Source organism: Bombyx mori, chromosome 4 (genome assembly GCF_030269925.1).
Source record: "Bombyx mori chromosome 4, ASM3026992v2".
In the NCBI taxonomy this organism is placed as follows: Eukaryota; Metazoa; Arthropoda; class Insecta; order Lepidoptera; family Bombycidae; genus Bombyx; species Bombyx mori.
The window spans coordinates 12,265,930-12,280,103 of NC_085110.1; the positions used below are offsets into that span (position 1 = coordinate 12,265,930).

Here is a 14,174-nt window from a genome sequence, read left to right on the forward strand (position 1 = left end):
TTTTAACCAATATTAATAAGAAAAACTAACAAAAGCTTACCATAGACAAGCGCTTCGCTGCGGCGTGGTCTCAGAGCTTAGGGAACTGGTCACTACTCGTCAGCCGTACTGCGGGCTATCGAGAGGATGCGATCCTCGAGGATAGGGTGAACCACGACCGTGGACTTCTCACCTTCCAGTTGACGCAGGTGCTCATGGGTCAGAGAATATTATTATGCCTATGGCAGACTTAGTATCATCGTCCCTGTCATTTGGTTGATACATTTACGGGAATATAAAATGCCGAGACGAGCTATAGTGCTTTCGCTTACTTGTATAAATCGTTCATTATCAGTGAACTCAAGCATGAATTATCGAAAAACCGATTCGAGATTACTCGAACTACGCGTAACTCGAGTTAGAAATCGAATTGAACAATTGCTAACTAGCGCAACATTTTGTTGTTTTCATTTATCATTGTTTTGTTTTGCTTATAGTGTCGTTGTATTTAAACGCATATATTTTCTATTATTAATGTAACAAAAGATTAAAAATGTTGCGATTCAAAATTATTTCGTCACGGACAGTGGATAGTTCTGAGACCGAGAAGAAATTTGTAGCCTACATGGTACAGGTGAATCGAGAAACGGATTTGGCTGATCAAGATCCTGCGAACGTTGAAAGAAGATACACCCATTTTTTGGATCTATATAATGGTTTAAAAAAGGAACAACCGACGCTGCTTAATAATTTATCATTTCCGAGAAAGGTAGATTGTTTATTTGGTTCTAATACTGTGTTGTAATTAAATATTACCGTATTCTCTATAAGTAATGCGTCTCGTGAAATTGAAAATCATCCGAAAAAGAGGCGTGTTTGCGTAATGATCTCATCAAAATGAAAGAACACGTGAATCACAATAGCATTAAACTAAACCAAGAATATTCGGCGTCCTTACAAAGTGTAAATTTACCATAAACAAGGCTAGGTATGGTTTTTTTAGGTTCGGGGCTTACCACTAAACCATGATTCATTTTATTTATTTGGAAAATGATTCATTGTGATGCTAATTGCCTACATACATTTACAATTTGCTTAAAGTGTTAAAGGAGACATTTTAAAATCCTGATGGCAAAATACATAGTTTTGATAAATATTGCAATCAAGGATGAAACAAAGCATTGTAATTGTAATCACATTGTGTAAATGTCACATGATAAGGAAGTTCACTGAATGATTAATTAGCAATAAATATATATAGTTATAGTTGATAAGTTTTACTGGTGGTTGGGGGTCTTGTGATCCTGCAGGTCCACCAACCTGCTTCTTTTGGGTGAATCAGTAATGTGATTTAATAATAAGGGTGGGAAGGCTGTTGTAGTGCATTGTTGATGTCTATGGGCTCTGGTAACTAAGCAAGCAGTATTAAATATAATAATATTTCAAAAGCTTACAGTTATTACAGTTTCAATACTTTTCAGAGATTGTTTTTTATTAACTAGCATAGGGTGTGTTATGAAAAATATAAAGGTATAGATATACTAAGATCACTGAATCTCTGTAAAGTTTTATAATGTAAAAAGAAGTAGAATTGTATGATTTTGATTTTAACTTCTTTTCAGACTGTAGTAGGCAACTTTGATGCCAATTTAATATCTACTCGTTGTGCAGCATTTGAATCACTGTTGGATTTAATGAGCAATGACTCAAGACTCCGAGATTGTCCGGCAGCAATCACATTCTTCCAGGATGTGGAATTGAGTGAAGCCAAGAGACTAATTAATGAGGGTAAATTTGACCAGGCACTGTCCATACTAGAAACAAGTTTCAAATTATTAAATAAGGTAATCATTTTTTTGCATGCTTTTCTTTCATTAAAAAACAATATTTTCTTCTATATTGTGGGTACACATATGGAACAAAAACAAGTGTACGAAAAATGAAATAACTAGAGAAATATTGACTGTCATTGTGAATTAAATCGGGAACCTGGACTGGACTGGACTGTACAGAAGTCAGTATCTGATGGTACAGTACTACTTACTACCCACTAGGCAAACAACCTGATTTTGCAGCCAAGCTATTCATAATTTCATTGAAACTATTGTACATTTATTAATATTTTTATTTAATTTTGTTTGAAGTAATTAGTATCAGTATTAGCTTACATAGCTTACTTCTACAATTTAGAAATTGAATTCAAGTTCAAAGGATTTTTTTATGTTACATAAGTAAAGCTTAATCTTTTGGAACTATATAGGTTGCAATATTTACACTAGTCTATGAGTAATTGCCAAATACTAAAAAAGTGACAATTTTTACTGAACAGATTTTTAAATCATGAGAAATTAAATTATATTCATGTAACAATAGTATATTTATAATTATCTGTATCATTTATGTACTTTTCATATAATTTGTGGACATTGTGGAGCTTATTCGTTACTCATTAGTTAATTGTTGTTTACAGTTTTGTTCTGTTTATAAAAAACAGGTGTATCAATTTCAGATTAACTACATTCCTAAATCAGATTGAGCATATTTATAATAAACCTTAAATTGTATAAAGTCTGTTTCAAACTATGTGTTTCAGGTTTATACAGACAGATCAAGGGTGGTGCTTTGTGCTCTTTGTCGGATTGTGGCATGCGCTGGAGCTAGTGATGGTACATTAGCAGGGCCAGTGGAACGGTGGGCACAGCTTGCATTACGAAGATACGAAGCAGTCAGTGATTCTGATTTACTCCTGATATACATACCATTGCTTCACACTTGCATAAACATTTGGTAAGACTTGAATTGTACCTGCTAAATATTTTCTTTTTTTTATTGCTTAGATGGGTGGACGAGCTCACGTCCCACCTGGTGTTAAGTGATTACCGAAGCCCACAGACATCTATAACATACATTTTCCCAATTTTCTATGAAATTTGATTCACAAAAAGATTGTCTATTATCGCAATTACTATCTAGATCAGGCCTGGGCAAATGGCGACCTGCGGTAGAACTGTCTCTGGCCCGTGAAGCATTGTATATATTATTATTAAAAACACAAATATTAGTTTTTGTCTATCATAAATTTTCTTTTCAATTTTTTTATTCATATGACTTGATAAATAAGTATTTTGATTCAAAAATGTTGGTTTTAAAATTCATTAATTGACATCCTTAGCAAAAACTATAAAATTTTCATCTGCAATGCGGCCCGACTATCAAAATATTTGCCCACCGATGATCTAGATAGACAAGCCCAAATTTTGATAATGTGTTAATTTGAATTTGTTTGATTAAAGCTTCTTGCTAGATAAATTTTTGGGAACTAGGAAAAATCTATTCGTACAATAATAGCACCAGTTTTATTATTGTAAAAAATGTATTTAATTAAAACTGTCAACTGATGTCCACAGTCGAGATTCTAGCGTGACTCAGAACTACTTGACTTGATTGACTTCGATTTGGATTTACGAAATAGGTACTTCCTGAACATGACAGTTATTGTCAGTAAAACTAATGAGTGAATATAGATAATAGCCATTGTTACAGTATGTAACAAAAGTAGTTTTTCGACTTTAATAATTGGAAATATGTACCTACTTAGTTTGCCGTATATTTAAATATTGTTTATTATATTATCATATTATATGTGATTTAATTGTAAATGTATTGTTCAATATCAATGTCACTGCATTATCATTAACTTAACTGTATTTTTACATAGAAAACAATAATCATAAACACATTATAATTGTATGATTTGAAAGTATTTTACTTCCATTTTTCATCCATTTACAATAATTCATTAATATATCATCTTTAGTACATTGTGTACCAAGGGAGAAAAGTAGGACATTTCCTCCAGCGTGTAAAATGCAAAAACGGGGCATGAGATGTCCTACTTTTCTCCCACGGTGCACATACTATTTTTTCTCCTACCAGGCCCAAAGTTCGTGGAGTACCGAGCCGGGCTCCAGGGGCGAAGCCCTGGCCGGCGGTAGAGGGGGGGCCAAGCCCCCCTATTCTCATAAAAAAACAATTTAACTGTTTTTTTTATTTTTAAATAAACTACTACTAATTGAATAAGAACTGTCTGATGAACTCATATTTGTTTAATACTTCACTATTAAATTTTATTGCCTTTTGTTTTTCACTTTTACACTAAACACAATAGTGCAAATTACCCGAGCACAACAATGACGGAGAATTTTAGGTGCGTGGGAGCAGACGTAGACACTAACGCGCATGCGCACTTGTACCCAGGGAGGAAAAGTTAGACTTTCTTCCCTGTACAGCGCGAGGAAAACCGAACTTTCGGCGTAGGTAGGAGAAAAAATGTATTGATAAATAAACTTAGTGTTAATGTAGTATATAGTATTAAATAGGCTAACAGTAAAGTAATTAGCATTTTACCAACATTCATGTTCTATTAAAAAGCTTTCCTTTCCTTTATTCCAGGGAAACACTTGGTAGAGATAAATCGAAGTTAGTTGAAGAACTAAATGACCTTCGCAAACGAGGAATGAAGGTGGATTCCGTGCCCACATTAATGGAAGCAGTCGACACTTTAGACACCATGTAATTATTAAACATCAATATATAATGACATATACCGAGAGGTATTTAAAGGAATCATCATTATTATTATGATTTTAATGTTCGGTAATGTAGACTCCAGCTTTGATGTAATTATGAAAGTGTCCTTTGTTATTTTTTGTGTTCAAATATGGCAACCTAATTTTGTATGGTGATGAATAACCCCGCTGTAGTCTATGTTTGAATTGCCTGCCACGTTCTCTATTGTCTTCGGCATATAAATTTATCTCTAAAGGCTGATTGATATATATATAATATCATCTCACTGTAGCTTTCAATATTACTATACACAAGTAAATTGTATTGCTTCCTAGTATAATATTATTGTAGCTATTTACAATGTAAGAATAACATTTATTTTTATTAAGAAAACTATAAAAAAATTACAAACACACAATGCGATATTAGTTTTAAGGGATTGCATATATCGAAGTTATAGTAGGTAATTTTTTGACAACTATTAATTTTATTAAGTTTTTGATGAAAAATAATAAAGATTGACCGATTTTCATTCGAATTGAAAGTCTAAATGAAATCGAATAATTAATGCCACGTCTTTGCGCCCAACCTAATGATGAATGAAATATGTAATGCACCGGTCCTTTGACGACTCGCTCCTCATCTATTGTACGTGGATAGAAGCCAGGAACCTTACTCTTAAGTGCCAACTTTGACTGTGCAAAGTTTTCAACTATTGCAGCTATCACACGAAGAAATTAAAGAACCTCTAAACATAAACATATTAGCTGTACCCGTCCGCTTCGCTGGGCATTTAAAATTAACATTATCATTTCTCACCCCCACAAAGATTCTCATCATTAACGCCCCCGCAACTGGTGTAGGGAGTCCATCACTCATATAATTATTAGCCTATCCATTAATAACGTGTATTTTCTACATGGATACCAAGTTTTAAGTCAATCGGATGCATGGTTCAGTAGTTCAGGAACATCCGTTGAAGTCGTCGTGGCCTAAAGGATAAGACGTCCGGTGCATTCGTGTTGAAGCGATGCACCGGTGTTCGAATCCCGCAGGCGGGTACCAATTTTTCTAATGAAATATGTACTCAACAAATGTTCACGATTGACTTCCACGGTGAAGGAATAACATCGTGTAATAAAAATCAAACCCGCAAAATTATAATTTGCGTAATTACTGGTGGTAGGACCTCTTGTGAGTCCGCGCGGATAGGTACCACCGCCCTGCTTATTTCTGCCGTGAAGCAGTAATGCGTTTCGGTTTGAAGGGTGGGGTAGCCGTTGTAACTATACTGAGACTTTAGAACTTGTATCTCAAGGTGGGTGGCGCGTCTACGTTGTAGATGTCTATGGGCTCCAGTAACCACTTAACATCAGGTGGGCTGTGCGCTCGTCCACCCATCTAAGCAATAAAAAAAAAAAAAAAAAAAAAAAATCCGTAAAAACTACTGTAGATTTATATATTATATATTAGTACTAGCTGACCCGGCAGACTTCGTAGTGCCTCAATCGAAAAATAAAAGACAAAGTTTTGTATAAAATAAACTTAAAACAAACAAAAGGAATTTGTCCGACGGGGACACATCAAAGGAAAAACAAAATTGGTATTTTTATTTAATTCCGAGCATTTTCATATTTATGTAACTTTTAAACCTTCTCTGGACTTCCACAAATAATTCAAGACCAAAAGTAGCCAAATCGGTCCAGCCGTTCACGAGTTTTAGCGAAACTAACGAACAGCAATTCATTTTTATATAAATAGATAGATAGAAGATAGTTAAATAAATAATTGATTGTCTACCATTTTGTTAGTTTTTTATACAGACAAAGGATTAATTTTGACAAAAAATAAAAACATTCACATCACAACAACATTCACACGTGGTTGAAGTGAAACCTTCAAAAAATTTGGCTTCAAGATAATGAGACGAATGTAAAATTTCGGGAAGAGGATAATTATTATTGGACGTTTTAGTAATGATCATAGTGATGCAAAGTTTGATAATTATTTTGCATTTTATTCGTATATATTACATATATGTATTCAGAACGTAATAAGTACGAATATCAGATACGAAGCAGATCACAAAGAGAACCTTTTTTTGTGTTTGAGAGAGTGGCAGGTGGGCGAGCACAAAGAGATACACTAATTTTAGAAACGCTTTATAATGTTTTCTATCTCATTTTCTCCCACGTTAAATCATAGAATTTATGTGTCTGTCTCTTTTTACTGTCGCTTTTTCGTTTCATCGACTTTCAAATCACAACGATGCTAAAGAAGTTTTTACTTCAAAAATCACGTTACCATTCATAAAACTCAATCCGTAATGCGTTAGGTTTTAATAATATCAAAGAGTGGCAGATCAGTGCAGTGATTGTGTTAATTAATTTTAAAATATGTAACTGTCAGTACACCTTATGTTGTTTAAAAATTGTTTTACTGCAATTCTTTATGGTTAACCATATATTATAATTTTTCAATAGTAACGAAAACGCTTTAATTATAAATTTGATAATAAATACGGTTTTAAACTCAAGAATATTTTCTAATCGGCTTGCTATTATAGTTGAGTTCTTTTTGTGTGATGTTCGAATTAACTGTTTATCTCAAAAACATTAAAAACCTTTGTCTTCTTTTGAATTACAAGGCTTATGATGTAATAGAATTATATTATTTACATTCTTATTGTAAAATATTATACAAATTGTCTAGTCTTTGATAAAAGTTTATTTTGACTCATAAAATCTTTGAATCTTTTTATAAATTATGTTGATCAATTTGTTCGATAATGTGTATATTTGTTTTGAGTTTATATTTAAATTAAAATCTTATACTGTATCATAGAATCTGTGTATAAATTTTGCACGTTTGAAAAATAATGAAATATATTTTGTAATAAAATTAAATCATAGTCAATTTATATGATGCAAGTATTGTAGCGATATTATTGAAATATTTATTTGTGTAGCTTCTAAGTAAGGTGACTGATGTTTTATACATTTTAGTGATATTATAATAGTTTAAACTATTTGATCAATTGTTTTATTTGTCTTAATGAATTATTAAAACGTTAAGTCTCTCACAACGTTTACTCTGTAACGACCATATGAATACAAAGAGCAGTTAGATATAATGGACGATAGTTAAAGACGGAAGAAATAAATAAAAAAGAAAGCAAAACAATCTTAGCCGATGTCAAATGCAAAGAAAAAAATAATAATTAATGAATAGTATGTACCTAAATATGAATTACCTAAGGTTTTTTAATAAAGGCTTCTTTATCTTTATCTTTATGGTTAAAGACGGAATGGCGTGAAGTAGACTAAGTATATAAGATTATTTCGTTCGCCCATAGGGTTAGGTACTTACGGTTAGCGCCATTATTTTCTATTCAATAGGTTGCGACTTCCAACTGTCACTATGTCGTAATTAGTTTCTCCAGAATTGTTGCAGAAGGTTTTAATTGAGAGGTACTTACTGGTGGTAGAACGTCTTGTGGGTCTGCACGGGTAGGTACCACTGCCCTGCCTACTTCTGTCGTGAAGCAGTAATGCGTTACGGTTTGAAGGGTGACCTTAGAACTCGTATCTCAATGTGGGTGGCAGGATTTACGTTGTAGATGTCTATGGGCTCCGGTAACCACTTAACACCAGGTGGGCTGTGAGATAAAATGTGAGGCAAAAATTATTAAATATATTGAATTTTTTTACTGTACCTAAGTAATGTGTGTTAATTTAATTCGATATATTTAATCGAAGTATTGCCCACTGTTGTGAAATTCGTTCGCTCGCAGTAGAGGCATGCTATATTTTAATCCCTGTCTATTCGCTGGTAGTTTTAAGAGGCTATTTCAGCTACGCCCGGACGGATAGGTGAGCTCACGAGCTCAACCTGAGAAAATTTGCTAATAAGAGCTACACTAGCCCTAGTAAGAGCAGTGCTTCGCAGAATCTATGACCGGATCGGAATCGCGACCCACTGAGAAGATCTGGCGAGAAACTATGTGGACTAAACCGTTTTCCATCGTTTTGGGTGGCATTTGAAAATTTTCTATAAAAAAAGTTTCCCAAATTCCGTAAAACCGAATGGAACAAAGTCCATCCATACCCAGGTGGGTATGATGGGTGATGGACAGTTTTCCGTTATGACTTAGTTTGAGACGTTCGCTCTGCGGTGTGTTGACGAAAGGAACAGGAGCTATTGACGAACCTTCGTTTGTCAGCGACCTAGTCCATCGCCACTTGCAAATTATTCAAAAAACATATACCTAGCTAGTACAAAAAAAGCTTGAAGGTCCCAAAGAAGCAAGGTAGAAGAACTAACGACGCAAATAGGAATATTGAATTTCCTTCATACGTGCTTATGCGGCTACAGTTTACTAATACCGGATGTAAGGGAAAATCGTTCCAACACGAAAACAGGTAAGGTGGTTCCGTGTACAACAGAAAGTTTAGATGTTTTTTGGACAGCACCAACTTAAACATTAACCCAAGAAGGTGGCGGACCGTAAGAGATAGCTCTTCCAGCCCCACGTATGCGTCACTGTTGAGTCAAGAACAGGTGGAGGGTTTATTCCAGCTCCAGTCCTGATAAAAGGCAGCTTCCCTCAGTAACAACTCGAAACGATGGGAGAGTTCAATGGCGCGTGGCGTGATACAAGCATCGGCGTGCCGCATGTTGATTTTACTGAGGGAGCACTTGGGGGTATATCGTCGTTCTCTGACCCGAGAGGCTGGTTGTAGATTCGTTTTCGCCCACGACTCGATCAGCGATCACGGTTCGTTGTCTGTGATTGCGTCAGGAAAGCCGTTTAGTCGGTGGTTTCGGTAGTCCCAACTACACCGAGTGCCCCCTCGCCGCCCCTACCTTGTAGGAAATTAGGCCTTGGTAAAAAAGAAGCGAACGTAAACTTCTTGTGCTTTAGATGACCGATTCATAAAATATTAACTTCTTGAAATAATAAGCAAAATGTAGATAGATGGACACTGATTTTAGTTACAATGACTGACGTGAACATATAAATAGGTAGGTACGTATAGTTTTATTAAGTTCATCTAAGCCTCAATCACATTGACTCACTCTGCAAAGCGGAACGCATGGCTGCTTTGCGGTATAAATAGTGGTACCCACCCGTGCAGGCTCATACGCTCTACAGCAGTGAAACTTGGCTTTTTACATTATACATATAATACATAAACGATATGTGTACTAATTTTATCGTATATTTTTTTGAAACTAAACAAATTATAATGCTGCAAAAGAGAAACGTCTCTCGTTTTCATGTTATAAATTTGAAACAATTTATTTGATTGATTGGGGATTCACCAAAGCAATTTGCCGTTAGTAATGATGCATTATATCCCGGTTCGTCACACGACATCGTGTTCGCGTTGTGGTGGCTAACGAATCGACATAATATACCTACCTACGTTAATTTCAATGGAAATTTCAAGATATTTTATTATAGTAAATGTTTTTATTTTCTTCGTATTCTTCTTCTTGTCTAGTGAAGTAAGCAATTCAGAAAATGTCTATAGAAATCGTTATAGATAGATAATTTTTTTCGAATTCAGACGAGTATCAACTGCACCTAATGGTGAGTGATAATCATCACTCTAGAAGATCACTAATGCCAGAGCCCAGACCTTCAAACCTCGTTTGAAGAAGGTCAAGTCATAGTACTCGGTAAATACTGTGGAAGAGAAAAAGTTTTGCATGGAAACGGATGAGCGGTCTCATTGAATTTAGCTACGGTGGCGAGCGGTGCGATGGAAAAATGGAGATGAAGAGATTGTCTTCAATAATTCCTCAGCTCACTCACTACCTTTAAGAAACATTTGGCATTTCAAAGACAGCGAAGTTCACTTTGGATGGTGGGCTTCCAATGGCTCCGTTAATTGCAATTATACTGTCATATGACAGAAGTCTGATTGCTACTAGGTAAAAATTAGGACGGCAATGAGGACTAATGAGGGCTCATGCCGATCAACTATCAGTATCATACGTCCTTTTAGCTAATTTAGTACCCAGAAACAATAAAGAAAAATATTGATCATTCTACAATATCGTAAAACCATAACGCTAAAGTACACAATTGTTATTAAACATAATAGAGGTGGGTGGCACGCGAGGCAACCCTCAAATCACCTAATTGATTCGCGTGGTATGTCTCCTTAAGACGGTCGCTTTCAGTTATAAGGCTTTAGGGAATTGCCGATACGGGACTCCCAACCTTGTTAACTCCATGACTAACTTTATGGTATGCGGCACGCGATTTATAAGTATTGTTAAGTACTCTATTAATGAGTGAAATTACAAAAAAATCCAATATTCTTTTAAATCTTGAATTTACCTAAATTAGACCGTACAATTTGAGAGAGGAATGTAGTTACGAAATTGGTTTTCGTAGTAATTTACTTTTCACTTCCAATAACCACATAAAAATCTAACCTAAAATTAACAATAAAGAATAAATCAGTTCAGAAAATTATTCTCGAAATGCAATGTTAAGGGTGTTTAGATGTGGTTTAGATAGATAATATTTGGAGGTATTTTTTTTTTATTGTCGTCACTTGGAAGTACATGCAAAGGAGTCTTTAAGGAACAAACTTTGTTTTAAGCGCGTCCCGTGCCCGCTATAAATCAGACGTTCAGAATTTACGAGGGCCCTCCGCAAATCGGTTTATATTTTCGATAAATAAAATTGGCGCGGGTTTTGCGAGGTAAGCAGAGGCCGTTAGGAGCGCGTCGCCTCCCGGTGACGCCAGCTGCCGCGTGCACATAAACCCGACTACCCTCGCGTTTTCTTGCTGACAATTTTTTCCCGCTCCGGTCATTACGCAGCTGGGCCCCGAGACAAAACGGCGAATCGTTTAAGCCCTCTCCGGAGACCGTCCAATTTTATTGTGTGTACCTAGTCGAAATTGATATGCCACGCGAGCGACGAGTCGTCGGCTTCGTCCGTATGACGGACACAGGTTCCGCGCCGGACCATTTGCTGGCTCGCAAGTCAACGACAGGAAAATTTACATACTTCCATATTGGGTTTTTAGACAAGAAAAAGGGAAGATAAGAGAAAAGAACCAACGACTAATCTTGATAAGCAATGAAGTAACGTTGACAATTTAAGGAATACATGACACGTTTTTAAACGAAAGTTCACAAGTTCACCTACTGGTCATAAAATAAGTTTGGAAAAGTCGCAGTTCCAAAAAAAAAGATTAAATTTAAAACGTCGTCATCAACACACTTTTAAGCTAGCTTTTTCTATAGCTATTAATGCTAACGTATCATTCCATAGACACAGCCGATTGAGCCTCTCACCGGATTTTCTTTAATTTCCCTACCTATTAGTTGGTAGCCTAAGAGGCTATTACAGCTACGCTCGGAGGGGTAGGTCAGCTCACGGGCTCAACCTGAGGGAATTTGCTAATCCTAGCCCTAGCAAGAGCAGTAATTGGCAGAATCTACCAGTGGATGAGTGGGCAGTTTTCTTTTAAAAACACCACGGATTTTCCACTACCATTATATTTATATACATTATTTATTAGTATTAGTATTTTAAGGCCTACGGCTCAGATGATTTATGGTCAGGTGTAGGGTAGCAATCCTAGGAACATGGTCGCTTCGGGGCGACCTGAGGAGGCGAGGACGTGCGGTGCGCCACCAGCACTCTGGAGCGTTGCTTGAGTGCTGTTGTACAGAACTGCTGCGTTGAAGAGCGGTTAACGGTGTATCGCTTCCGTCCTGGCAGGTTGGTTCTGGTCCAGCGACGTATTCCGAGACACCAGCCTAGGGCAGCCATACCTTGGTGGATGACGGAAAGTCGTCGACTATCGCTTTGATAACTCTGTCGGCCGGGCGTTCTCGGTGAGTACGCATTTGGTTGTAGTGTAAACCGCGGTATCAAATCTACCTTGCACGGTTTTTGTCTCGGACGGGGTTCAGACGAGAGTGCAGGGGAGTCGTTTATTATTCATTGTTAACATCTACGGCCACCGAGACCTACATATCCCGCGCGCCCCTAGGTGCGGGAAGCACGCAGAAGATTTGACCAAATAAACCAGGTCATGCCCTTACCTAACGCCGAAGACGCTCTTTAAGCCGCCATGTCTTAGGCATGCGGCCGTAGCGTTCGGGAAATATCTTGAAAGGAAGTTGAAGAAAAACTATTTCTGAAAACACATTTATAATGCAGTAGTTCTAAGAAAAAGGTATGATCTCTGCTCCGGTGCCGGTAGTGAGATATTTAAATAGAATTAATGAAATTATTATTAATAAATTGAAATTGGCGGTAGTTCTTTTGACGTTCAACAAGTATGTACTTTCATTTATGTTGAATACATTTTTTTTGATTTCATTTGATTTGATTTGATTTGAATAAATTGCCTACATTGCTTAGTTAGGCATTATCTATCTATATAACTAGTCAGGTCATAAGTATTGTCACACAGTAAAAACTTTTCTTTTAGAATGCTGGCCACAAAAAAATTTATTGAATTCGAATTTCGAATTGTTCATGAAAATAAAAATGTATACTTTTAGAATTTTACTCATTTTTAAATATGGAGTGGACGCTTAAAGAAGATCGTGTTGCAGTTATTGCGTTGCATCGTTGCGGTTACGCGCCAATTCAAATTTTTAATATACTGAAAAATTTGAATATAACCAAAAGATTCGTTTATCGTACCATCAAACGACACAATGAAGACTCTAGTGTAGATGACAGGTCAAGAAGTGGTCGCCCTCGGTCTGTTAGGACTCCAGCAGTGATAAAAGCTGTGAAGGCGCGAATTCAAAGAAATCCCAAACGTAAGCAGACACTGTTGGCCCTTCAGATGGGGTTAAGCAGAACCACGGTGAAAAGGGTGTTAAATGAAGACTTAGGGCTTCGGGCATATCGAAGAAAAACAGGACATCGTTTGAATGCTCGTCTAATGGACCTGAGACTGAAGAGAGGCCGCGCTTTGTTGAAGCGGTACGCGGGAAAAAAATATCGGGAAAATCTTTTTTCGGATGAAAAAATTTTTACTGTAGAAGAGAGCTACAACCAACAAAATGATAAGGTGTACGCACACAGTAGTGAAGAAGCGAGCAACCGTATTCCGCGTGTCCAACGAGGTCATTTTCCATCCTCGCTCATGGTATGGTTGGGAGTTTCTTATTGGGGCTTAACAGAGGTACATTTTTGTGAGAAAGGTGTAAAAACGAATGCAGCTGTGTTTCAAAATACAGTCCTGACGAACCTTGTGGAACCTGTTTCTCATACCATGTTCAATAACAGGCACTGGGTATTCCAACAAGATTCGGCGCCAGCTCATAGAGCGAAGAGCACACAAGACTGGCTGGCGGCGCGTGAAATCGATTTCATCCGGCACGAAGATTGGTCCTCCTCCAGTCCAGATTTGAATCCGTTAGATTACAAGATATGGCAACACTTGGAGGAAAAGGCGTGCTCAAAGCCTCATCCCAATTTGGAGTCACTCAAGACATCCTTGATTAAGGCAGCAGCCGATATTGACATGGACCTCGTTCGTGCTGCGATAGACGACTGGCCGCGCAGATTGAAGGCCTGTACCGGTAAAATGGGGCGATTAGGGATTGAGAGGCGAATCGGGAAAAAACCG

General features: G+C 36.8%; 1 protein-coding gene across 1 annotated transcript; it reads left to right on the forward strand.

Moving 5' to 3' along the window:
* Window positions 1-127: 127 nt before the first annotated feature.
* On the forward strand, window positions 128-7,576 carry LOC101739143 (sorting nexin-20). Its single transcript, XM_004930912.5, has 4 exons — window positions 128-748; window positions 1,602-1,823; window positions 2,573-2,766; window positions 4,432-7,576. The coding sequence occupies exons 1-4, from the start codon at window positions 533-535 to the stop codon at window positions 4,553-4,555; spliced, it is 756 nt and encodes a 251-aa protein (XP_004930969.1). The 5' UTR covers window positions 128-532; the 3' UTR covers window positions 4,556-7,576.
* The last annotated feature ends 6,598 nt before the right edge of the window (window positions 7,577-14,174 follow it).

What these genes read in the sequence shown, in the direction of transcription:
- LOC101739143 (XM_004930912.5), top strand. Translation starts at nt 533, where the DNA reads ATGTTGCGATTCAAAATTATTTCGTCACGGACAGTGGATAGTTCTGAG. An exon ending in ATTTATCATTTCCGAGAAAG is followed by an intron (nt 749 to 1,601) that starts GTAGATTGTTTA and finishes ACTTCTTTTCAG; the next exon opens with ACTGTAGTAGGCAACTTTGA. An exon ending in CACACTTGCATAAACATTTG is followed by an intron (nt 2,767 to 4,431) that starts GTAAGACTTGAA and finishes CCTTTATTCCAG; the next exon opens with GGAAACACTTGGTAGAGATA.